The sequence below is a fragment of the Amblyraja radiata genome, chromosome 15 (genome assembly GCF_010909765.2).
Source record: "Amblyraja radiata isolate CabotCenter1 chromosome 15, sAmbRad1.1.pri, whole genome shotgun sequence".
Taxonomy (NCBI): domain Eukaryota; kingdom Metazoa; phylum Chordata; class Chondrichthyes; order Rajiformes; family Rajidae; genus Amblyraja; species Amblyraja radiata.
Window position 1 is genome coordinate 47088857 of NC_045970.1, and position 26412 is coordinate 47115268.

General features: G+C 45.5%; 1 protein-coding gene across 1 annotated transcript in view; it reads left to right on the top strand.

The window, feature by feature from the left end:
- The window catches only part of pcdh15 (protocadherin related 15), a gene marked incomplete at its 5' end in the record, with an annotated part of 501491 nt that overhangs the window by 247437 nt on the left and 227642 nt on the right, over nucleotides 1–26412 (top strand). Inside the window, one exon of the mRNA XM_033034471.1 lies at nucleotides 22812–23036. Coding sequence (XP_032890362.1) covers nucleotides 22812–23036 — 225 coding nt within the window. The remainder of the gene's footprint in view (nucleotides 1–22811; nucleotides 23037–26412) is intronic.

Here is a 26412-nt window from a genome sequence, read left to right on the forward strand (position 1 = left end):
CAATTCCCTACCATTTACCATGTACGTCCTATTTTGATTTGTCCTGCCAAGATGTAGCACCTCACACTTATCAGCATTAAACTCCATCTGCCATCTTTCAGCCCACTCTTCCAACTGGCATAAATCTCTCTGTAGACTTTGAAAATCTACTTCATTATCCACAACCCCACCTATCTTAGTATCATCTACATACTTACTAATCCAATTTACCACACCATCATCCAGATCATTGATGTACATGACAAACAACAGTGGACCCAACACAGATCTCTGTGGCACCCCACTAGTCACTGGCCTCCAACCTGACAAACAACCATCCACCATTACTCTCTGGCATCTCCCATTCAGCCACTGTTGAATCCATCTTGCTACTCCACCATTAATACCCAACAATTGAACCTTCTTAACCAACCTTCCGTGAGGAACCTTGTCAAAGGCCTTACTGAAGTCCATATATACAACACCCACTGCTTTACCCTCATCAATTTCCCGAGTAACCTCTTCAAAAAATTCAAGAAGATTAGTCAAACATGACCTTCCAGGCACAAATCCATGTTGACTGTTCCTAATCAGACCCTGTTTATCCAGGTGCTTATATATATTATCTCTAAGTATCCTTTCCATTAATTTACCCACCACTGACATCAAACTAACAGGTCTATAATTGCTAGGTTTACTCTTAGCCCCCTTTTTAAACAATGGAACAACATGCTCAGTACGCCAATCCTCCGGCACTATTCCCGTTTCTAATGACATTTGAAATATTTCTGTCACAGCCCCTGCTATTTCTACACTAACTTCCCTCAATGTCCTAGGGAATATCCTGTCCAGACCTGGAGACTTATCCACTTTTATATTTCTCAAAAGTGTCAGTACTTCCTCTTCTTTGAATCTCATAGTTTCCATAGCTACTCTACTTGTTTCCCTTACCTCACATAATTCAATATCCTTCTCCTTGGTGAATACCGAAGAAAATAAATTGTTCAATATCTCCCCCATCTCTTTTGGCTCTGCAGATAGCTGTCCACTCTGACTCTCTAATGGACCAATTTTATCCCTCGTTATCCTTTTGCTATTAATATAGCTGTAGAAACCCTTTGGGTTTACTTTCACCTTACTTGCCAAAGCAACCTCATATCTTCTTTTAGCTTTTCTAATTTCTTTCATAAGATTCTTTTTACATTCTTTATACTCCTCAAGCACCTCATTTACTCCATGCTGCCTATAATTATTGTAGATCTCTCTCTTTTTCCGAACCAAGTGTCCAATTTCCCTTGAAAACCATGGCTTTTTACGATTTTTACTATTTCCTTTCAACCGAACAGGGACATAAAGATTCTGTACTCTTAAAATGTCACCTTTAAATGTCCTCCATTTCTCTTCCACATCTTTCCCATAAAACAAACTGTCCCAATTAACTCCTTTTAAATCCTTTCGCATCTCCTCAAAATTAGCCTTTCTCCAATCAAATATCTCAACCCTAGGTCCATTTCTGACCCTCTCCATAATTATATTGAAACTAATGGTATTGTGATCACTGGTCCCGAACTGTTCCCCAACGCATACCTCTGCCACCTGACCCGTCTCATTTCCTAACAGGAGGTCCAGCACTGCCCCTTCTCTAGTAGGTACTTCTATGTATTGCTGCAAAAAACTATCCTGCACACATTTTACAAACTCCAACCCATCCAGCCCATTTACAGAATGTGTTTCCCAGTCTATGTGTGGAAAATTTAAATCTCCCACAATCACTACCTTGTGCTTACTACTAATATCTGCAATCTCCTTACATATTTGCTCTTCCAATTCTCGCTCCCCATTTGGTGGTCTATAATAAGTATTGCTACCCCTTTCCCATTTCTCAGTTCCACCCAAATAGCCTCCCTAGACGAGCCCTCTAATCTATCCAGCCAAAGCTCTGCTGTAATATCTCCCCTGATAAGCAATGCAACACCTCCACCTCTTGCCCCTCCAATTCTATCACACCTGAAGCAACGAAATCCTGGAATATTTAGTTTCCAATCACAGCCCTCCTGCAACCATGTTTCACTGATCGCCACAACATCATACTTCCAGGTGTCAATCCAGGCTCTAAGTTCATCCACCTTTCTTACAATGCTCCGAGCATTAAAATATACACATTTAAGAAACCCACCCTCTCAATGGAGCCATTCACAGTGTACCGTCTGCACACACACACACACACACACACACACACACACACACACACACACACACACACACACACACACACACACACACACACACACACACACACATCGCAAAGGCGGGGGCCAGGTAAAGCAGGAGAGCGCTGTCTGAAATTCACACCCGCGATGAACAGGAAGGTAAAAGGCGGCTGGCATAGTTACGGTAAGTCCTTTAGAGAGCTGACGGCATCCATAGTCATATTGAATTCGGGTCTCTGGCGCTGTAAGGCAGCAACTCTACCACTGTGCCACCGTGCTGCCAACTCTTATTGTATTTACAATTGTAGTCTTCACAAGCTGTCTTCATCTCCTCTGCAAAATGTGCAGTAGCGTTTGATGAGGAAGAAAGAAACACACAATTCTTTTGTCCCCAAAACAGGAGTGTTGAGAATAATTGCAATGTTCACAGAAACAAAGAACTGCAGATTCCGGTGGGATTTTCTCACCCTCTACTTTGTCTGAAGAAGGATCCCGACCCGAAACAACGTCATCCATCCTTTTTCTGATGCCTGACCCGCTGAGTCAAGATGCAGGAGATCCTTCTTCCCTGTGGCTCTCAAACTTTACAACTCCTCCCCCTTCTGTCATGGGGTAGACTGACTCCCCCTCCCCCTCCCCCCACCCCCGCCCTGCCCCAAATCTTTGCACATCCCCAATTTTTCCATTCGTCATTTTAATTTCATGTGTTTTATGACTGTCGGCAGATCAATTTTCCTCCTGGGATAAATAAAGTTATATCGTATCGTTACTCCAGCACCTTTCAATTACAATGTTTGTTTGAATTGAGTAAAAAAGCTTCAGAACAAAAAACTAAAAATCTTGAAGATGTTATATCTTCACCCGTACCATAATATGCTTCAGAGTTGCAACCAGTTTTCATAAAAGGTCTGTCTCGCCATGGCTTTTGAAGTGTATTGATTGTCGTTGATTGAATGTTACAAACCCTTGTGGCCTTTCTGATCGATAGAATTAAAACAACACTATTCTGTCCCTTGGAGGGATTCATTGTGAGATTGACTGATAACTTTATAATGCAACAACATCACCATGAGCTTCCGTTTGCAAAAGGATAGCGATATGGAGAGGATGTTTCATCCTCAGAGGGCAGTGGAGGCCGGTTCTCTGGATATTTTCAAGAGAGAGCTAGATCGGGCTCTTAAAGATAGCGGAGTTAGGGGATATGGGGAGAAGGCAGGAATGGTGTACTGATTGGGGATGATCAGCCATTCGGTGCTGACTCGAAGGGCCAAATGGCCTACTTCTGCACCTATTGTCTATTGTTTATTGTCTATTCCACTTGTGGGAGATTTTGGGCTCCATATCTGAGAAAGGATGTGCTAGCTCTGGAGAGTGTCCAGAGGACGTTTACACGAATGATCCCAGGAATGATTGAGTTAACACGATGATGAGCGTTTGTCGGCACTGGGTCTGTACCCGCTGGAGTTTACAACGATGCGGGGGACCTCATTGAAACATACCGAATAGTGAAAGGCTTGGATGAGGATGAGGAGAGGATGTTTCCACCAGTGGGAGAGTCTAGGACTAGATGTTATAGCCTCAGAATTAAAGGACATTATTTTAGGAAAGGGATGAGGAGAAATGTATTTAGTCAGAGGGTGGTGAATCTGTGTAATTCATTGCCACAGAAGGCAGTGGAGGCCAGCAATGGATATTTTTAAAGCAGAGATAGATAGAATTTTGATTGGTATGGGTGTCATGGGTTATGGGAGAAGGCAGGAGAATCGAGTTACGAGGGAGAAATCGATCAGCCATGATTGAATGGCGGAGTAGACTTGTTGGGCTGAATGGCCTAATTATGCTCCTATCGCTAAGGTATTTCGAGCAAAGAAGGATTTCAAGAAACTGCATATGCTAGTTAGCAAAAAAGGACCCGGCCTGAAACATCACCAATGCATGTTCCCCAGTGATGTGGCCTGACCCTCTGAGTTACTCCAACTCTCTGTGTCGTATTTCAACCAAAATCCATTGTCTGACAGCATATTAGAGCTGAAGACAAAACGTTTGGCCATTGGCAGGCTTCAAGGAGTCTCCATAATGGAAGGACAAGAGAACAGAGAGTTTGAAGGGAAATCTAACAGGTTCTTTAGTAACTTGTCAGTTTCTTTGTAGAACTAAATTAAGGCACATGTTGCAATCAAAAGCGCTTGAACAATTGGTTGGGATGAAAGCCAAACTGTAAGAAAGACGGCACGGCACGGACATGAAGGGCCGAGATGGCCTGTTTCCGTGTTGTAATTGGTATATGGTTTTATGGTTATATGGTTATAGCCTTTCTTTCTGAAGGTATGAAGGAGCATGAATATCATAGAGGATTCTGTGACAGCAGGAGATGAGGAGTCTAAGAGTATGTAGGGAGACAGTTGAAAGTTGTAATAACACTTTAAATATCATACAATGTGTAAAATGCATTTTTTTCTTGTTTATTATATTGTTTACAGTGTACTATGTTTACATATTCTGTTGCACTGCTACAAGTTAGAATTTCGTTGTGACATATCAGGGACATAGGACAATAAAACACTCTTGACTCTTGAAGAGGAAAAGTGGAGAAAAGCATGGTCACAACTCAAAGCAAGTGGGATTAGCCTAAATAGACATCACGTTTAGCATGGATTCAGTTTGGATTATAGACGCAAAAAGCTGGAGTAACTCAGTGGGACAGGCGGGATCTCTGGAGAGAAGGAATGGGTGACGTTTCGGGTCGAGACCCTTCTTCAGATCCGACCCGAAAAACATCACCCATTCCTTTTCCCCAGAGATGCTGCCTGTCCCGCTGAGTTACTCCAGCTTTTTGTGTCTATCTTCGGTTTAAACCAGCATCTGCAGTTCCTTCCTTACGCATCCAGTTCAGATTAGTTAAGTTTTAGTTTAGAGATACAGTGTGGAAGCAGGCCCTTCGGCCCGCCGTGTCCGTGCTGACCAACGATCATCCCTGCACACTAGATTCATGTTATCCTAGTTTCACATCCAACACAGTAGGGTCAATGTTACAGAAGCCAATTAACCTACAAACCTGCACGTCTTTGAGATGCGAGAGCAAACCGGAGCACCCGGAGGAAACGAGACGTGTTGGAAGGAACTGCACATGCTGGTTTAAACAAAAGATAGACACCAAAAGCTGGAGTAACTCAGCGGGTCAGATAGCATCTCTGCAGAAAAAGAATAGGTGACGTTTCGGGTCGAGACCCTTCTTCAGACTACGAGTCTCATAGACTGCTATGAGAATGCAGGGTGACTTGGACAAGTTGGGTGAGTGGGCAAATGCATGGCAGATGCAGTTTAATGTGGATAAATGTGAGGTTTTCCACTTTGGTAGCAAAAATAGGAAAGCAGATTATTATTTAAATGGTGTCAAGTTGGGAAATGGAGAAGTACAACTGGATCTGGGGGGTCCTTGTTCATCAGTCAATGAAAGTTAAGCATGCAGGTACAGCAGGCAGTGAAGAAAGCGAATGACATGTTGGCCTTCATAACAAGAGGAGTTGAGTATAGGAGCAAAGTTGTATAGGGCCCTAGTGAGACCACACCTGGAGTATTGTGTGCAGTTTTGGTCCCCTAATTTGAGGAAGGACATTCTTGCTATTGAGGGAGTGCAGCATAGGTTTACAAGGTTAATTCCCAGGATGGCGGGACTGTCATATGCTGAGAGAATGGAGCGGCTGGGCTTCTATACTCTGGAGTTTAGAAGGATGAGAGGGAATCTTATTGAAACATATAAGATTATTAAGGGTTTGGACATGCTAGAGGCAGGAAACATCTTCCCAATGTTGGGGGAGTCCAGAACCAGGGGCCACAGTTTAAGAATAAGGGGTAAGCCATTTAGAACGGAGATGAGGAAACACTTTTTCACACAGAGAGTTGTGAGTGTGGAATTCTCTGCCTCAGAGGGCGGTGGAGGCCAGTTCTCTGGATACTTTCAAGAGAGAGCTAGAAAGGGCTCTTAAAGATAGTGGAGTCAGGGGATATGGGGAGAAGGCAGGAACAGGGTACTGATTGAGGATGATCAGCCATGATCACATTGAATGGCGGTGCTGGCTCGAAGGGCCGAATGGCCTACTCCTGCACCTATTGTCTATTGAGTCAGGGGCAAGGGGAATGAGAGATATGGACGGCACTTGTGACAAATGAATGAATACGCAGAATGCAACGATATTCAAGGAAATATGAATCCATTGTTGGCTGTGGGCCACCTCCTGAGATGTTGTCTGGCCCACTGAGTCACTTCAGGTTTTTGTATCTATCCCACGCAGTCACAGGGAGAACATGCATACTCCACACAGACAGCACCCGAGGTCAGGATCAAGCCCGGGGTCCCTGGCGCAGCGAGACAGTAGCTCTCTACCGCTGCACATAAGTGCCGCAGTGAGGCAAAAAGTGCTCATTTGGGGACCAAGTCTGTACCTTTGAGGAGCATGAGATAGATGTTGGTCATGGAATCTGAGATTTAACTCCGCTCTCGATGGTGGAGAGGCGTTGGAGGAAGATGCGTTAGTCACAACCCCAGAGGAAGCACACAAGTTGTGGAAGGCAAAGAGGGATAGATTGCAAGTGCCAAACCCCTGTACATCTCATTACTCTCAGCAGTAAAAAGTCTGCACTGCGGAACCTTGAAACACATGGTTTGTTCCACTTGGTAATTGGATGCATCGTATAGAATGACATTTTATAATTCTCAAAAGCGTTTTATTAATGCGCTATATCATGGGATTTTAGGGGAACGCACAAGCTATTTCAGCAGAATTTAAAATATCTCAGTATGTGGCTTCAACCTAATTAAATTATTGATGAAAACAAAGCTTTATGGGTGACAACTAATAAGCTTAAAAATATATTGCTATTATGGTGCTTGATTTACTTTAACGAGACTATGAAGAGGCAATAGTTTAATTATCTGCTCGCGATCATCTGCCTTCCCACAAGTCAGTTGACCAACGAAGAACATGTTCTGAATTTGTATGGAAGAATTCTGCCTGCTATTTCAATTAAGGATCAAATTATTTAAAAGCAAATGCAATTGCCACTGTTGACTCAGTCCTTGTTATCTGCTGATTAAGTAAGTAAGTAAGTAAGTAAGTAAGTAAGTAAGTAAGTAAGTTTTATTTATATAGCATGTTTTAAGTCAACTCGCATTGACAACAAAGTGCTTTACATAAAATAGATAATAAGTTTCCATACCATAGAAAAAGGTTAAAAAAAATAAAGAAAATAGACACAACACATTATAGAGTTCAACACAAACGTCCCCCCCACAGCAGAATCAAAAATTTCCACGGTGGGGAAAGGCACCAGAAAGTTAAGTCCTCTTCCTCTGGAACACCCGAGGTCGGTGCCCATTTGTGGCCTTGCAGCCAATCCGATGATTTTCAGGGCCCTCTTGCCGTGAAGATGGAACTCCGGCGTCGGGTGAAACAATTCATCAGCGGCTTGGAAAGTCTGGAGCGGCTGCCTCCTCCCCGGAGACCGGAGACCGGGGCACTCGTAGTCCTCAGGCCGCGCCGGTTGGATTAACTATTTGCAGATCTTACTCTGCCACATGGCTCGACCCCCCCATCCAAACTTTACCCATATATGGGGGGGGGTTTCCTGGGGTATGCATGGCCTGACATTTGGACTGCAACCCGACTATATATTTAAAGCATTTTGAAGATTGTTTAGTTTGGTTGAGAGATACAGCGAGGAAACAGGCCCTTCAGCTCACCGAGTCCGCGCCGACCAGCGATCATCCCGTACACTAGTTCTATCCCACACGCCGGGGATAATTTACAGAAGCCAATTAATCGACAAACCTGCACGTCTTTGGAGTGCGGGAGGAAACCGGAGCAGCTGGACAAAACCCACGCAGGTCACGGTGGTGGCGGCGCGACTCGTTGCAGTGGCTCCTACAGCCTGTCTGTCTTTTTTTTATTTTTTGTCTAGTTATATGTAGTGTTTGGTGTTTTTTAAATACTGGTTTTTAAATGTGTATATGTGGGGGGCGGGGGGGGGGGGAGGGGGAAACCGTTTAAAATCTCTTCCCTGTCCGGGAGACCCGACCTTTTCCCTGTCGGGTCTCCGTTGTCGTTGGGGCCTAGCACCGTGGAGCGGCCTCCAACCTGAACGACCCGGGGGCTCGGAAGACTGCGCTGCGGACTACTCACCATCATGGGGCTGGCCGGCCTCGGAACGTGGGGAGCGGCGGTGACTCGCTGCTGCGACTCGACTCCTAGGGCTCGGAGGCTCCAGCGCCGCAGCCGCAGGTCCGGTGGACTGGGACATCGGGAGCTCGCGGGTCCGGGGGGAGAGAGAGACCGCTTCCCGGAGCTCCCGCAACGCGACTTCTCCAGCCCGTGTCGCGGGGTTTGGAACGACCCGGAGCGGGGAAGTACATCACCCGGCACGGCTTCGTGGCCGTGGGACATTCCAGCGCCCGCCGGGGGCTCCAACTTCGAGACTTCTAGACCGGGAGCGGGGCCGTAAATCGCCCGGCACGGCCTAAAATGGCCGTGGGACTTATCATCGCCCGCCTGGACCTTGGACATCGGGAGAGACATGGAGAGCAGGGGAGAGAAAAGACTTTTGCCTTCCATCACAGTGGGTTCACTGTGATGGATGTTTGTGTGAACTTAATTGTGTGTATGTCTGTAGGACATTGTTTTTGTTTGTATGGCTGTGGAAACAAAATTTCGTTTGAGTCTCACTGGGGCTCAAATGACAATAAATTAAAAAAAAAAAACAAAAAAAACGTACAAACTTCGTACAGACAAACACCACGTAGTCAGGATCGAACCCGGATCTCTGGCGCTGTAAGGCAGCAACTCTATCACTGCGCTACTATGCCACTGTATACAATAGACTGTAGTAATAATAATAATAATAATAATAATAATAATAATAATAATAATAATAAAGATAAAGACACAAGAAACTGTAGGTGCTGGAACCTTGAGCAAAACACAAAAATGCAGTTTGAAGAAGGGTCCCGACCTGAAATGTCGCTTATCCATGTTCTCCAGAGATGCTGTCTGACCCGCTGAGTGACTCCAGCACTTTGTGTTCATTTAAATGCTGGAGGGATTCAGCAGGTCAGACAGCATCTGTGAAGGGAATGGAGAGACAGCATTTGGAGTTCGAGCCCTGACTGAATAATTATTCAGATTGAATAATAATAAAATGTTTCATGCAATTTGTGAATGAAATCATACAGTATCATTAGTTTAATTACGAGTTCAGTTTAGGTTATTGTCACATGTACCGAGGTACAGTGAAAAGCTTTTGTTGCATGCTATATCCAGTCAGCAGAAATGATTACATGATTACAAAAGAGCCATCCACAATGTACATACACATGATAAAGGGAATAACGTTGGAATGAAAGAATTATACCAAGTGTCCATCACCAGCTCTGACCTCCCCACCATCGAATGGATTTATCGGAGTCGCTGCCTCAAAAAGGCAGCCAGCATCATCAGAGACCCACACCACCCTGGCCACACACTCATTTCACCACTGCAGCCGGGAAGAAGGTACAGGAGCCTGAAAACTGTAACGTCCAGGTTCAGGAACAGCTTCTTCCCCACAGCCATTCGGCTGTTAAACACTACAACCTCAAAGAAGCGCTGAACTACATAGACTATTATTATTATTATTATTAGTGCACTATTATTGTTTGTTTTTTGTCTGTACGTATGTGTGCATGTATATATATATACTATATATATATATATATGTGTGTGTGTATTTGTGAGTGTGTGTATATATACACACACTGAACTTTTTTCTCTCGTTTATTATATTTACAATGTACTAAGTTTACATATTCTGTTGTGCTGCTGCAAGTAAGAATTTCATTGTTCTATCTGGGACACATGACAATAAAACACTCTTGACTCTTGACTCTTGGAGTGTGTGCAGAGTGAAACAAAATGGATAGATCGGCATGTTTCTGACTTAGGGAGAAATTGACTTTGGACGATTCGCAGGAACTTACCCAACGGGGACTGCTTGTACATATAGACATCGAGGAAGCAATCATAGCCTAAATACTGTGTGTTTCCAGCACACTTGTACCAAGGGGCTCCCTGGTGTGCACTGTTCCAACAGAGAACTGTGTAGGAAGGAACTGCAGATGATGGTTTAGACCGAAGATATATAGACATAAAAACACTCCATACAGACAGCACCTGAGAGACACAAAATGCTGGAGTAACTTAGCAGCATCTCTGGAGAGAAGGAATGGGGGACGTTTTGGGTCGAGACCCTTCTTCAAACTAGTAAGGATAAGAGAAACGAGAGATATAGATAATTATATGTAGAGAGATAAAGAACACTGAGTGAAAGATAACAGGAGGAATCACAGATACCAGTCTTTCTTTACTCAATTGCACACGGGGACTTCAAAATTGATCATCAGCTTGTAAAAGTAAACACATCCAATAGAAATATACTGTAGGAAGGAACTGCGGATGCTTTTTTAAACCGAAGATAGACACAAAAAGCTGGAGTAACTCAGATACGATACGATAGAACTTTATTTATCCCACGAGGGAAATTGATCTGCCAACAACACTAAAATACATGGAAGGATCTTCTGTGGTGTTCTGTGCTGCATCTTGGTGGAACCAGTCTGTTACATAGAAACATAGAAACATAGAAAGTAGGTGCGAGAGTAGACCACCAGGTCCGTCGAGCCCGCACCGCCATTCGCTCATGGCTGAACACTAAACAGACACACTTACCCACAAACAGTAGACACAAGACACAGAACACAAGACACTACCCTCCCCTTTATACCGCTATCACCCCTCTCCACCCCAAGAACCTCGTGATCTCCTGGGGGAGGCAAAAAACCGGATAAAAACCCAGGTCCAATTTGGGAAAAAAATCCGGGAAATTCCTCTCCGACCCCAATCCAGGCGATCGACACTTGTCCAGGAGATCACTCAGGTCTTACTATACTAACCATACCTAGGTCCATATCCCTGCCCTCTCCCCGTAGCCCCTTATCCCCTTGGCAGCTAAAAAACCATCTATTTTAGTCTTAAATATATTTAAAGTTTCTGCTTCCACTGCTCCCTGGGGCAGTGAATTCCATAAATTAACCACCCTCTGGGTGAAGAAGTTCTTCCTCATCTCAGTTTTAAAAGAGCCCCCCCTTATTCTGCAACTATGTCCCCTAGTTCTAGTCTGTTGCTGAAGGTGCTCCTCAGGTTGACAAGTGAGTCATGGAGGGAGTGAGCTGTATTGTCCAGGATGCTCCGCAGTTTGAGGAGCATCCCCCCCTCCAATACCGCCTCCCATGAATCCAACTCCGCACCCAGGACGGGGCGGGACATGCAGCATCTCTGGAGAGAAGGAATGGGTGACGTTTCAGGTCGCGACCCTTCTTCAGGCTCATCAAGGAAAAGGGAAACGAGAGACATAGACAATGATGTGGAGAGATAAAGAACAATGAATGAAAGATATGCAAAAAAGTAATGATGATAAAGGATTAGTTGTTTGTTGGGTGAAAACGAGAAGCTGATGCGACTTGGGTGGGGGAGGGATAGAGAGAGAGGGAATGCCGGAGCTGCCTGAAGTGAGAGAAATCAATATTCATACCACTGGGCTGTAAACTGCCCAAGCGAAATATGAGATGCTGTTCCTCCAGTCGAGTCACTTCTTCAGATTGACCTGAAACGTCACCCATTCCTTCAAACCAGAGATGCTGCCTGTCCCGTTGAGTTACTCCTGGCATTTTGTGTCTATCTTCGGTGTAAACCAGCATCTGCAGTTCCTCCCTACACATTACAAGGATCTGGACGTATGCTAGGGATATCCTAACTCAATGTTGAACTCCTGATTGAAACTCAATGTAAAGTTGGAACCACATTCATTCGAACAAAAAGTAAACAAGTCAAGCCTTGAGGTGCCTCTGTACCTGTAAACAGTGTTCGTTATGGTTATGACAATAAATTGAATTATAATTGTAATTGTATTGTATTAACCATATAACCATATAACCATATAACAATTACAGCACGGAAACAGGCCATCTCGACCCCTCTAGTCCGTGCCGAACACATAATCTCCCCTAGTCCCATATACCTGCGCTCAGACCATAACCCTCCATTCCTTTCCCATCCATATAACTATCCAATTTATTTTTAAATGATACAAACGAACCTGCCTCCACCACCTTCACTGGAAGCTCATTCCACACAGCTACCACTCTCTGAGTAAAGAAGTTCCCCCTCATGTTACCCCTAAACTTCAGTCCCTTAATTCTCAAGTCATGTCCCCTTGTTTGAATCTTCCCTACTCTCAGTGGGAAAAGCTTTTCCACGTCAACTCTGTACGGTATGGTTGAACACCCTTCGGGCTGAACAGTGGTGCAGCGGTAGAGTTGCTGCCTCACAGCACCAGAGACTGCCTTCGATCCTGACTACGGGCACTGTCTGTACGGAGTTCTACAATCTCTCTGTGATGGCGTGGGTTTTCCCCGGGTTCTCCAGTTTCCTCCCGCACTCCAAAGACGTGCAGGTTTGTAAGTTAATTGGCTTCTGTAAATTGCTCCTAGTGTGCAGGATGCAAAAATGGGAGAACATAGAAGCAGTGTATGGGTGATCGATGGTCGGCATGCACTTGGTGGGCTGAAGACGCTGTTTCCATTCTGTACCTCGAACACCAAAAAAATAAAAACCCTTCTTGGGCATAAAATAATAACCTAATATTTTGAATGCCAGATTTTCCAATTCTATCATGGAATGGCCATATTCTAAGTTTTTTAAATCATATTTCAGCTCCTATTTTAACCAGCCGTACATAAGAATCCGTATTTAATTTTCCATAACATTTTAAAAAGGGAATGTTGACATTGTATCTAATTTGCTATTATGGTGCCTCCAAAGCTTTTCCATGTAGTTGCATGTTCTGCATGATGCAATACGATACGATAGAATTTTTATTTATCCCGGGAGTGATATTGCACCGACGTACCTAACATTAATTGAGTTATCAGAAACAGGGCGGCAACAGGCCCTTCGGCCCACCAAGTCCACGCCGACCAGCACTCCCTATAAACCAGCATTATCCTACACACTAGGGACGACAGATGGCATAATGGGCTAAGTGTTCGGCTGGCGACTGGAAGGTGGCCGGTTCGAATCCCGACTTGGAGTGCATACTGTAGTTGTGTCCTTGGGCAAGACACTTCACCCACCTTTGCCTGTGTGTGAATGTGTGTGAATGTGTGTGAACGATTGGTGGTGGTCGGAGGGGCCGTAGGCGCAGATTGGCAGCCACGCTTCCGTCAGTCTGCCCCAGGGCAGCTGTGGCTACAGAAGTAGCTTACCACCACCGAGTGTGACTGAGGAGTGAATGAATAATGCGATGTAAAGCGCCTTGAGTATTAGAAAGGCGCTATATAAATCCCATCCATTATTATTATTATTATTATTATAGGGACAATTTACAATTTACAATCTTTGGAGTGTGGGAGGAAACCGGAGCACCCGGAGAAAACCCACGTGGTCACAGGGAGAACGTACAAACTCCATACAGACAGCACCCGTATTCAGGATCGAACACGGGTCTCTGGCGTGGTGATGCAGTAGCTCCATCAGCTGCGCCACTCTGCCGCCCTTTCGGTCCCCATAGATGCCCGCTGATCTTGTGTTACCCAGCAAACATTTTGGATTTTTTTTTCTGTAATCCATTATCAAAACAGCACAATAAGCCCTTCCATCAGCAGTGTGTTTTTGTGCTGTGAGATCTTCCTTGTGTGATAGACATAAGCAGGGTCTCAACCCAAAATGTCACCTATTCCATCTCACCAGAGATGTTGTCTGACCCTCTGAGTTACTCCAGCATGTTGTGCCTATCTTCGGTTTAAACCAGCATCTGCAGTTCCACCCTACACAAAGTGTATCTAACGTCAGGTTTTATTAAACATCTTGTAATTCTGACGTCCAGGATAAGAAAGGAATAGGAAACGAGCAAAAATGGCCACATTTTTAAAATGTGTTTTTCTGTTTTAATGATCGGATTGTTCATCAAGCTTGGTGAAATTAAATGTCAAATACAGTCCTTTGCCTCATAACTTCTGCTTAATCACTTTTACCATTATTCCGAGATTAAAATATAATATGACGGGATAATAATGTCTGTAGATGAATGAAATGGCCCTTTTTAATAAACATTAGTATTGACGCGGAATTTATAGTCCAATTATTAGGCGGCTTCATAGCTATTGATACCTTTTTTAACAACCAAGCAAAAATACTGCACTGCAATCATTCTTGGATCAAAGCAAATCTCAACATTAAATTCTCGTTTCCTTGAAAGCGCCTGTTTGAACTCCATTTGATGCGTTTCAATTTGATAATTTTTGATATACTTCAATAATTGGTGGAGCGGTAGAGTTGCTGCCTAAAGGGCCTGTCCCACGAGCATGCGACTGCATGCGGCAAGCGCAACCTAACGTGGTCGCTTGAGCCGTACGGCCTCGCGGGCCCGGTCCCACTTCGATAGCCGGAGCCGTATGGAGTTGTGCGGAGCTGGCTCCGAAAAACTGACACTGTTCAAAAATTCCACGCGGCAACGGCCTGCCGGTCCGCAGCCGCATTGAGGCCGTATGCACCGCCTCGACGGGCGTACGCACCATCTCAACGGCGCACACACCGTCTCGACGCCGTACGCAGCGTCGTGACGGTGTATGCCTAGCGCGAACTTCCCGCGGACTTCGCTCGAACTTCACGTCAACTTGTACGGGATCACTCGACTTCCGCGCGGCCCCCGCTTCCGGTTTGGTCGCGCTCGCCGCATGCAGTCGCATGCTCGTGGGACAGGCCCTTTACAGCGCTTTCAGCACCGGGGACCCGGTTCAATCCCGACTACGGGTGCTGTGTTTACGGAGTTTGTACGTTCTCCCCGTGACCACGTGGGTTTTCCCCGAGATCTTTGGTTTCCTCCCGCACACAGAAGACATAGAGGTTTGTAGGTTAATAGTAAGATTAAACGAGAACTTACCCGTTTGAAGTTTGATCTGTATTTTATGAGGAGTTACGATGAGGGAATACGTGAAGAACCCTGCCAGGACGCATGCGTGTCATTCTTCAAAGCAGCGGTGTGAAATCACAGATAACTGTAATGACTAAACATAGTAAGATTAGAGAAGAGATACCAGTTAAGTATATGATCAAGGGTGGGAGCGGAGGGCACGTAATCCCTCATCGTAACTCCTCATAAAATACAGATCAAACTTCAAACTGGTAAGTTCTCGTTTAATCTTACTATTTTACTTCGGAGTCACGTGAGTAACTACGTGAAGATTTTAAAGCTCTGTGATTTCATGCCGTGGAAACGAGTCCATGCATCACGTCTGCCTTGATGACTGTAGGAGGAATTGTGTTAACATAATTTGGACATGAATTCGACATTGAAATCATAAAATTTGTTAACACAAAATTATAACCCCTTTTTATGGGTTTAAATTAATTTACAGAACTTAAAATTGTTTCTGCAAACGTTCCAGGTTTCATTACTGGTTTGTTGTAAAATAATTGGAATGTTTTTTCCCCAGACCATCCTGCTGCCTTGAGGATTTGGTCCATAGGTACATCCAACTGTATCGCTGCCGATGTAGCTGCAGCCCTGGTGGAATGAGATTTAAAATATTAGTATCCACCCCAGCCTGTGTTAGCACCTGTTTCAACCATCTTGAGATGGTCTGGACCGTCACTCTTTTGTGTGGTTGCTTGTGGCTGACCAAAAGTGCCTTCTCATTGCCTCTTAGGATTTTCGTTGTCTCCATGTATAACGACAGATGTCTTACTATACAGAGACGGTCATCTGTTGGGTATGACCTAAATTGTATATTGAGGCCTGCTGATCCCTGTCTGTTCTGCTTTACTAACTCATAGATATGAAACGTAATATTTTCTGTTGAGGAAGTCATGTTGTCCAGTCTTAGTTTATGCAGTGACTGTACCCTCTGTGCCGTGACCAATGCCATTAGCATGACTGTTTTTAATGTCAGTCTGTGTAGGGACAGAGCTGTTGTTGGAGACCAATTCCTGAGCATCTTCAGGACAATACTTACATCCCATATTTGGGAGTACCTGGTTCTTGGGGGATTAGTATTAAAAATTCACCTCATAAGTTTTGTTACCAGTGGGTGAGTCCCAACAGAGTAACGCTCTGTCCCCTGCCATAGGTAAGTCGATAGGGCACTTCTGGCGCAGTTGATGGCACTGTAACTGAGCCCCTCATCATAGTGGAGGCCTGCCAGATATTCCAGAACAGACGGGATGTTCATGTCTCTGTAGGTGATGTTGTTTTTATGGCAGTACATCTCCCACTTCCTGATATAGACCAGATACTGTTTTTTGGTTGACTGTCTTTGGGCCGCCGAGATCATGTTCACTGTTCGGTCCGTCAGTCCCAGTTGTAGTAGAGGTGTTTTTAAACTCTACAAATTAATAAGTTCAAATGTTTATGGCATGGGTGGCTATCCCTTGTTACGGGATGTAGCAATAAATCTGGTCTATGTGGGATGGTGATACATGGTTCTAATACCATGTTTAATACCACTGGGAACCATGGTTGAGTAGGCCAATCGGGTACTACCAAAATATCAGACGCAGAGTTTTGTTGTATTTTCCTTAATACCCGACTGATGAGGCAGAAAGGAGGGAATGCGTAAATAAACAATTTCCCCCCAATGCAGCGAAAATGCATCTGTCGCCGCTGTCCCAGGGTCTGGTTCCCATGAAACATAATTTGATAACTGGTGGTTAAGTCTGGATGCGAATAGATCGATATCTGGTGTTCCATATTTTGCTGTAATATCAGCAAATACTTTTTTATTCAACATCCATTCGGTGTTTTCATTAAATTTGCGTGACCTGGTGTCTGCCACTAAATTTAGTCTTCCTGGTAGGTAAGTGGCTGATATCCAAATATCTCTCTGGATACACCATTGCCAAATTGTATTAGCCAGATTGTCACATGATGTCGATTTGTTTCCACCCATGTGGTTAATGTATGCTACCACGGTGGTATTGTTTATCTGTAGTCTAACATGCTGGTGATATGACCCAGTACAATATGACTTTAGGCCATGGAATGCACCCAACATTTCCAGGTAGTTTATGCCCAGTGTGAGTAATAATGATGCCTCCTGAGCAGTCCATCTACCTCCACAGCTGATGATGGTATTGGTGGCTCCCCACCAAAGTGCACTGGCATCAGTTTGTAGTACCATGGAAGGGTTACTGACAATGATTGGATTGGAACAAAGCCAGATCTATCCATCATTTTAGTTCAATTTTAGCTTTGATTGGTAGTTTCATAGGTCTGTCAAAGTGACCTGCATTAATTTTGAGTGCTTGTATTTTTGCTCTCTGTAAGTTTTGGTAATGTAGAGGTCCAAATTGTGTGGCTGAAAAGGCAGCCACCATTTTGCCAATTACTTTTGCTACCAATCTGATGGATGGTTTGCTGATGTCAATGAGGTTATTGCAAGCCTCTATTAAATCACTAGCCTTTCCCTTAGGCAGAGTCACCGACATGTGAACTGAGTCAATGGTGAACCCCAAATAGTCCATAGTAGTGGAAGGCGTTAGTTTACATTTAACTGGATGGATAATAAATCTCAGTTTTTCAAATAACTGTTTTGTGGCTGTTACAGTTTTTTTGGCCAATTCCAAAGTTTTGCCCACAATGAGTATGTCATCTAAATATGCCATGACCATGTGTGTACGTTTCCGTAGAAATGCTAGGGCTGGTTTCAAAATTTTTGTGAACAGCCTAGGGGCTGATGATAACCCATTTGGCAGTGCTTTATACTGCCAGTGTTGTCCCATCCAGTTGAATTTTAAGTAACATCTGTGGTCACCTCGTATAGGCACTGAATAGTAAGCATCTTTTAAATCGATGCTGGCCATGAAGTAACCTTTGGAAATTAATTGTTTAACAGTAACAAAGGTTTCCATTTTGAAGTGAATATATTGTACAAATGTATTCAATTTTGTCAGATCTATGATGATGTGACAACCACCATCTTTTTTGTTTTTGGTAAATATATTGGACACGAATTCTAATGGTTCGTGTTGAGTTTTCTCAATTACACCTTTTACGTAAAGTCGCTCCAGTTCAGCTTGCGCTTTTGATTTTTCTTTATCAGAAAGCACGAACATTCGGTTCGGTATATGTTGAATTGGAGGGCTGTACTTGTGTATAAACTCTATTGTATATCCCTGGATACTGCTTAAGATGTAAGTATCGGTTGTTAACATGCTCCATGCATTAAGAAAAGAGTGTAATCTCCCCCCAACCTCCATGCTCCCTGTATTTTGTAGGGAACCAGACCCACCTACCTCCATAGTTACCAGTGGCAGGTTTACTTCTTTTTTGTAGGTTCTTCGCTGCTGTTGTGCGCTGGTCTGGATTTTCGGTTTGGAGGTCCCCGCATCTTCCAAGGAGGCCGGCCTGGGCCATGGCCTAAAAAGACTCAAGTTTTGAGTACCGGGCCTTCGAGCCTTCACCAGTTCTGCTGGTGGGTGCGTAGGGGTGTTGTCTTTGGCTGTAGTGGGTTTTTGTTGGAGTCCCTTTTATTAGTCCCAGGGTTTTTGCTTCCTCAACGAGCTCCTTGACTTGCTTCGATAGGTTGCCTCCGAACAATAGTATTGGTGGTTTTGTGGTCCCAGGTTTGCACAGTCCCTGCACCCCTTGCACACTTGTCTTTCCTTCTGCGGACCCCTCTTCCAGGTCAGCCCAGAACTGATCCGCAGTGCTCCCCTCTGATGAGGTAGAAGCACTGTACAGCCCTTCAAGAGGTACTGCTGTGGGTTTATCATAGGGCCCACAGTGGCCCAACTCCATCTCCCGGAGTCTGTCACGTTGGAGCAAATGCTCCACACACCGCTCCATCCGGCTCCAGCGCTCTCGGTTGCTGGCCGCCCGCGGTTGTTCAAAGTCGGACTCCTCTGAGTCCACGACCTTGTTTGTTTTGTGTCTAGCCTTACCGCCCGGCCGCGTGGATCTGGCCGGTGCGGAGGCGACATCGGGCACAGCTGATCCCACTATCGGTGATCCTAGTGCCGCTGGCTGCTGCTGGCTGCCCGCTGCTCCGCGGTCCTCCCTCACCAGCTTTGTCGCAGCCCTCCGGTGCGGAGGCGACATCGGGCACAGCTGATCCCATTATAGGTGATTCAAGTGCCGCTGGCCGCTGCTAGCACACCAGCTTTGTCGCAGCCCGTTGGTTTCTCCACCTGTAATCAGCATGGGAAAACACAAAAAGACCGCAGCTCTTACCTGCAGGTCCTGGGTTTAAATTCTCGCTACGGGGGAACGTCGTTCCACCCCGCCTCCTGCCGTTTTCGACTTGTCAAAAGTCGACGGCCCCATTCTGAATAGTCTCCCGCCCGGCCGTGGTGTTCTGGCCGGCGCGGGACCAAAAGTCGGCACAGCTGATCCCTTACGGGGCTTGTGCCTTCAGCTGCTGCTGGCTCCCGCAACTTCGCGGTCCTCCCCAGCCAGCTTCACTCGCAGCACTTGTGGACACTATTTTGTCCAGCTTCCCCCCCTGTGTAAAAACAGCGCGGGGACAAAAACTACCGCAGAGTAAATCACTTACCTGCAGGTCGCGGTTTCAAACTTACCGCTGCGGGGGAACGCTCCACCCCGCCTGTCGTTTCGCAAGCGTGAAAGCGATATGACACGCATGCGTCCTGGCTCCGAAGTAAAATTGGCTAGGTGTGTGTAAATTGTTCCCAGTGTGTGTAGGGTAGAGTTAATGTGCGGGGATCGCTGGTCGGTGCGGACTCGGTGGGCCGAAGGGCCTGGTTCCACTCTGTGTCTCTAAACTAATCTAAACAACTGTATTTACTGACCATACTCAAATCTGGTTTCTTGCCAATAACATATCGCAATAAGTTAGAATGGTGTCACCTTTTTTATTTCCATATTTTTTATTGAAGGTTTTTATTAAAAATGCAGTGGATTCAATCCTTTGGATAAATCTCAGAAACAATTTCAAATCTGAAGCCTGAAGAAAGATCTCGACCCGAAACGTCACCCTTTCCTTCTCTCCAAAGATGCTGCCTACCTCGCTATGTTACTCCAGCTTTTTGTGCCTATCTCCGGTTTAAACCATCAGCTGCAATTACTTCCTTTATCATTCTCACACTGTTGTCAGACCAGTTAAAGGGTCTGAAGAAGGGTCCCCACCCGAAACATCACCCATTCCTTCTCTCCAGAGGTGCTGCCTGTCCCGCTGAGTTAATCCAGCATTTTGTGTATATCTTCGATTTAGACCAGTATCTGCAGTTCCTTCCTACTCAATCATTGATTTGAATCATTGGGCTGGATTACCCTGAAAATTGCTGACAGTTCCAAGTGGGGCTGCCAGCAATTTTATGCTTCAAGTGCCAGCAAAGTTCAGGATAAACAGATGTTCCACACAGTGCTTTGATGTTACTGCTCACACACAGTCCAGCAGTGGTGCATAACGTTGCTGCTTTTCTCCAGTCCTCACACCGACCAGCAAGCCTCCCTGCTGATCACATCCGCCCCACGACTCCATTTACACCTCACGCTGCCTCTGCAGGGTCAGAACACAATCAAGGACGAGTCACACCCCGGCCCATCCACCCCCCGCCCCCCCCCCCCCACTCCTCATCTTAAGCCAAGTGCTGGAGGAACTCAGCAAGTCAGGAAACAGATAGACACAAACTGCTGGAGTAACACAGACAGCATCTCTGGGGAAAAAGGACAGGTGACATTTTGGGTTGGGACCCTTCTACAGACTCAAGGTCAGGCAATAGGTTAGGTGGGGCCCTCACCTAACTTTACGGCAAACAACGTGCAAACGTGCATGCCCTTGAAGGGAACTGGAGCACCCGGAGAAAACCCACCCAGGTCACAGGGAGAACGTACAAACCCCTTACAGACAGCATCCGTAGTCAGCACATAAAGACAATCACATGCATAGAAACAGTCCATGCACAACAGTGGGCAGACTTTGGCGCCTTCATGCCTCCTGCTGCCGACCTAGAAGACTGCGGAAGATTGTGCCTTAGATGTAAAGAATGGCTGAACCTACCATCCCCTGCAAAGTTTATGTCTTTCCAAACATTAATTGGAAAAAAAAACAAGTGAAAATTATTTTTAATTACCAGTTTGTTTGGCATCTGTTTAAAATTGTCCAAAACACGTTATCAATTGTTTCTCCACAAAGTTTAAACACATTTCCATAGATTTTAACCTTCAGTGACATTTATGTTAACTGTTTATTGTAATTTTTAAACGAACAATGTTTCTTATCTGCCTTGGGACCGTAATCCTTCATAAATATAAATAACAGGGCGGAACGGTGGTGCAGCAGTAGAGTTGCTTCCTTTCAGTACTTACAGAGCCAGAGATCCGGGTTCGATCCCGACTACGGGTGCCGTCTGTACGGAGTATGTACGGTCTTCCCGTGACCGCGTGGGTTTTCTCCGGGTTCTTCAGCTTCCTCCCACACTCCAAAGACGTACAGGGTTTGTAGGTTAATTGGCTTGGTAGAGGGGTAAATTGTACCTAGCATGTGTAAGGATAGTGTTAGTGTGCAGGGATCGATGGTCGGTGCAGACTCGGTGGGCCGAAGGGCCTGTTTCCGCGCTGTATCTCGAAACTAAACTGAGCTAAACTACATCAATTGTAGGGGGCGCTGCTCTGGCAGCAGCCATGTCATGCAGCTCGTCAGTTTTTCAACCTTTTTTTATTTTTTTAGTATGTTTTAAAGTCTGTATTTAATGTTTCTTTGTGTGTTTTATGTGGGGGGTGGTGTGGGGGGGTGAGGGGGAAACCGCTTCGGTCACCTCCTCCACGGAGAGGCGAGTTTTTCCAGGTCGCCTCCCCCGTGGCCTAACATCAAGGATCGACGCGGCCTTTCCCGGAGACACGCCCGGGGCTTCAGCGGCGGGCGCAGCGTGGACTCTCGGCGTGGAGCGGGTGAGCCCTCGCTGGAGGGGAGCGCTCCGTTTCGCTGACCCGGGGCAGCCGGCAGCCTGAAGTCACAGCCTGAAGCCGCGGTCTGCAGAGCTCCAGCTGGTGCGGCGTCTACAGCCCGGGATCTCACGTTGGGGACCCGGGGGAAGAAGAAGCCATCACTGCCAGCCCGCGGCCGACTTCTACCGCGGGTCCGGCATGGACTTACCATCACCCCTGGAGGGGAGCTTCGACCGCCGGCCCTGCAGTCTACGGTGCTTCTGGCTGCGGCAGGGACTTTAAATCTCGACCGCCGGCCTGCGGCCTACTTCTTAAAGCCGCGGCCTCCGGTGAGGAAGAGCCGATCCTGGACTGACTCTGGACTCTGGTCCTGACCACGGGGGGGAAATGGAGGAGGACTGGCCAAATTTTGTGCCTTCCACCACAGTGATGAATGCTGTGGTGGATGTTTCTGTTACAGTTTTATTGTGGTTGTGTGTTCTTTATTATTGTATTGCTGCAGACAACCCAAATTTCCACCAGCCTGGCTGTGTGGCAATAAATTATATCCAATCTAATCTAATCTAATCTAATCAATGATACTTAATAGTAATGCTGCCGGAATGATCCAGTTTTAATTTTATTCTTCCTCAGGCAACAGATGCTGATTTGGGGCCAAACACAACGTATTGGATAAGAACTGCGGAGGCCAGGAATCTATTTGCTGTCAATCCGCGGACAGGGGAATTGTCAATTTTAGAGTCAGTGGATTATGAAACTCTGGACACCGCAGATGCGAACTACAATTTTGTTGTCGAGGCAGTGGATGGAGGAGGAAGCATGCCACCAGGATTAGCTACCGTCATCGTTCAAATTAAGGTAAGCCACGTCCATGGGTGGAATTCAGTGTACGGCGGACACATACTGTGATTTGCGCCCCATATCTGAGGATGGACGTGCTGATTGTGGAGAGGGTCCAGAGGAGGTTTACGAGAATGGTCCCAAGAATGAGTGGGTTAGTGTATAATGAGCATTTAACGGCACAATGAGGTCCCCCCTTTAAAAGGATGAGGGGGTACCTCATTGAAACCTATGGCATAATGAAGGGCTTGGATAGAGTGGATGTGGAGAGGATGTTTCCACAAGTGGAGAGTCTAGGACCAAGGTCATAGCCTCAGAATTAAAGGACATTTATTTGGGAAGGAGATGAGGAGGAATTTATCCAGTCTGATGGTGGTGAACCTATGGAATGCATTGCCACAGAAGTCTGTGGAGACCAAGCCAATGGATATTTTTAAGGCAGAGATAGATAGATTCTTGATTAGTACGGGTGTCAGGGGTCATGGGGAGAAGGCAGGAGAATGTGGTTCGAAGGGAGAGATAGATCGGCCCTAATTGAATAGCGGAGTAGACTTAATGGGCCGAATGGCCTAATTCTGCTCCTATCACTTATGAACTGATGATTACTTAAAATGGACACAAAAAGCTAGAGTAACTCAGCGGGTCAGGCAGCATCTCGGGAGAAAAGGAATAGGTGGCGTTTCGGGTCGAGATTTTTCTTCAGACTGTGAGTCGGGGGGGGGGGGGAGGGGAACGAGAGATACAGACGGTACTTATGTCAAATGAATGGAAGATGTGCAGAATGCAACGATAATGAAGGAAATATAGAGCCTTCAATGATCCAAGTGGGTTAGGTGACAACGGGTTAATTGCAAAGTATAGGGTGTGATTATTTCGTGTTTAAGAAGGAACTGCAGATGCTGGAAAATCGAAGGTACACAAAAATGCTGGAGAAACTCAGCGGGTGCAGCAGCATCTATGGAGGGAAGGAGATAGGCAACGTTTCGGCCCGAAACGTTGCCTATCTCCTTCGCACCATAGATGCTGCTGCACCCGCTGAGTTTCTCCAGCATTTTTGTGTACCTGTGATTACTTCATCATCTGTTGTTGCTACTAATAATTTCATGGGTTCTACTCTAAACCTGGACCCCGTGCTTCAAACATATCGGCGGCACAGGGGACATAGCTGGTAGTGCTGCTGCCTCACAGCGCCAGAGACCTGGGTTCAATCCTGACCTCGGACGCTTCCTGTGTGGAGTTTGCACGTTCTCAATGTTAGATTAGTTTCCTTTATTATTGTCACGTGAACTGAGGTACAAGGAAAAGCTTTGTGTTATGTGCTATCCAGTTAGGGAAAAGACTACACATGATTATAATCAAGCCATCTACAGTGTACAGATACAGGATAAAGGGTAGAAATGTTTAGTGCAAGATAAAATTAAGTAAAAGTCATAAGGGGTAGGAGTAGAATTAGGCCATTCGGCCCATCAAGTCTACTCCACCATTCAATCATGGCTGATCTATCTCTTCCTCCTAACCCCATTCTCCTGCCTTCTCCCCATAACCTCTGACACCTGTACTAATTTAAAATCTATCTGTGCGTTAAAAATATCCACTGACTCGGCATCAACAGCCTTCTGGGGCAAAGAAGTCTACAGGTTCACCACCCTGTCCGATGAAAGATAGTCCGAGGGTCTCTAATGAAGTAGATAGCAGGTCAGGACTGTTGTGTAGCTGGTGAGAGGATGGTACAGTTGCCTGGTACAGCATTACTCTTGAAGGAGTTAATTAAGACATTGGAGATACAAGACAAAATGTTATCTTCTGCATTTACAAATGGATGTTAAAAACTTCATGCCACCATTTTGAAGAAGAGATAGCCACAAATCCTGCCTCTATTTATCTCAAAATCAATATTACTAGAATTACTAAACCATTTCTATGTTGCTTTGCTCTGCTCCGTCAAATGTCCATTCACATACAGACTTAAGGTTGTGATTCATCATCACACAGCTAACATGATTCCTGCATCAGTCTTGAATGTGTTGGCATTCACAATCTCACAAGTTATAAGAGTAGAATTAGGCCATTCGGCCCATCATCTCTGCCTCCTAATTCCATTTTCCTGCCTTCTCCCCATAACCCTTGACATCTGTTCTAATCAAGAATTTATCTATATCTCTGCCTTAAAAATATCAACTGACTTGGCTTCCACAGCCCTCTGTGGCAATGAGTTGCACAGATTAACCTCCCTCTGACTAAAGAAGTTCCTCCTCACCTCCTTTCTAAAGGAGCGCACTTTAATTCTGAGGCTACGACCTCTGGTCCTAAACTTTCCCACCAGTGGAAACATCCTTTCCACATCCACTCTATCTGTGCCTTTAATTTTTCTGTATGTTTCAATGAGGTCCCCCCTCAACCTTCTAAACTCCAACGAGTAGAGACCCAGTGCTGTAAAAACGCGCAAATTAGACAATAGACAGTACGTGCAGCAGTAGGCCATTTGCCCTTTGAGCTAGCACCGCCATTCAATGTGATTATGGCTGATCATCCACAATCAGTACCCCGTTCCTGCCTTCTCCCCATGTCCCTTGACTCCGCTATCTTTAAGAGCCATGTCCCTTGACTCCGCGATCTTTAAGAGCCATGTCCCTTGACTCCGCTATCTTTAAGAGCTCTATCTAAAGGGCCTGTCCCATTTGGCGATTATGCCGGTGTCATATCAATGTCGCCAAAAGATTTTGAACCTTTCAAAATCCAGCGGCGACAAAAAAGTGGCTGCGACACTTGAAAAAACACTGTGTGTCATACGTCATCATGCCACGTCATCGCCGCGTCATACGTTGTCACGCCGCATCGCGCCGCGTATTTCTCGGTGATATAATACGTCAGTCAATGATGCCGGCAGTCGCCGAAGAGATCGCCGTGGGACAGGCCCTTAACTCTCTCTTGAAAGCATCCATAGAACCGGCCCCCACCGTCTTCTGAGGCAGAAAATTCGACAGATTCATAACACTGGGTGAAAAGGTTTTTTCTCATCTCCATTCTAAATGGTCCACCCCTTATTCTTAAACTGTGGCCCCTGTTTCTGGACTCCCCCAACATCGGGAACATGTTTCCTGCCTCGAGCATGTCCAATCCCTTAACAATCTTATAAGTTTCAAATAGATTCTCTCTCATCCTTCTAAATTCTAGAGTATACAAGCCCAGTCAATCCATTCTTTCAACATAAGACCTACTTATGTCTTATCTTGGCAAAACTCTCACCACTGGCATTGATTATCACATCAACGCAACGAATTGCAGATGCTGGTTTACACAAAAAGAGACACAATATGTTGGAGCAACTCAGTGGTTCAGGTGGCATCTCCGGGGGCCATGGACAGGTGAACCTTTCAGGTCAGGACCCTTCTTT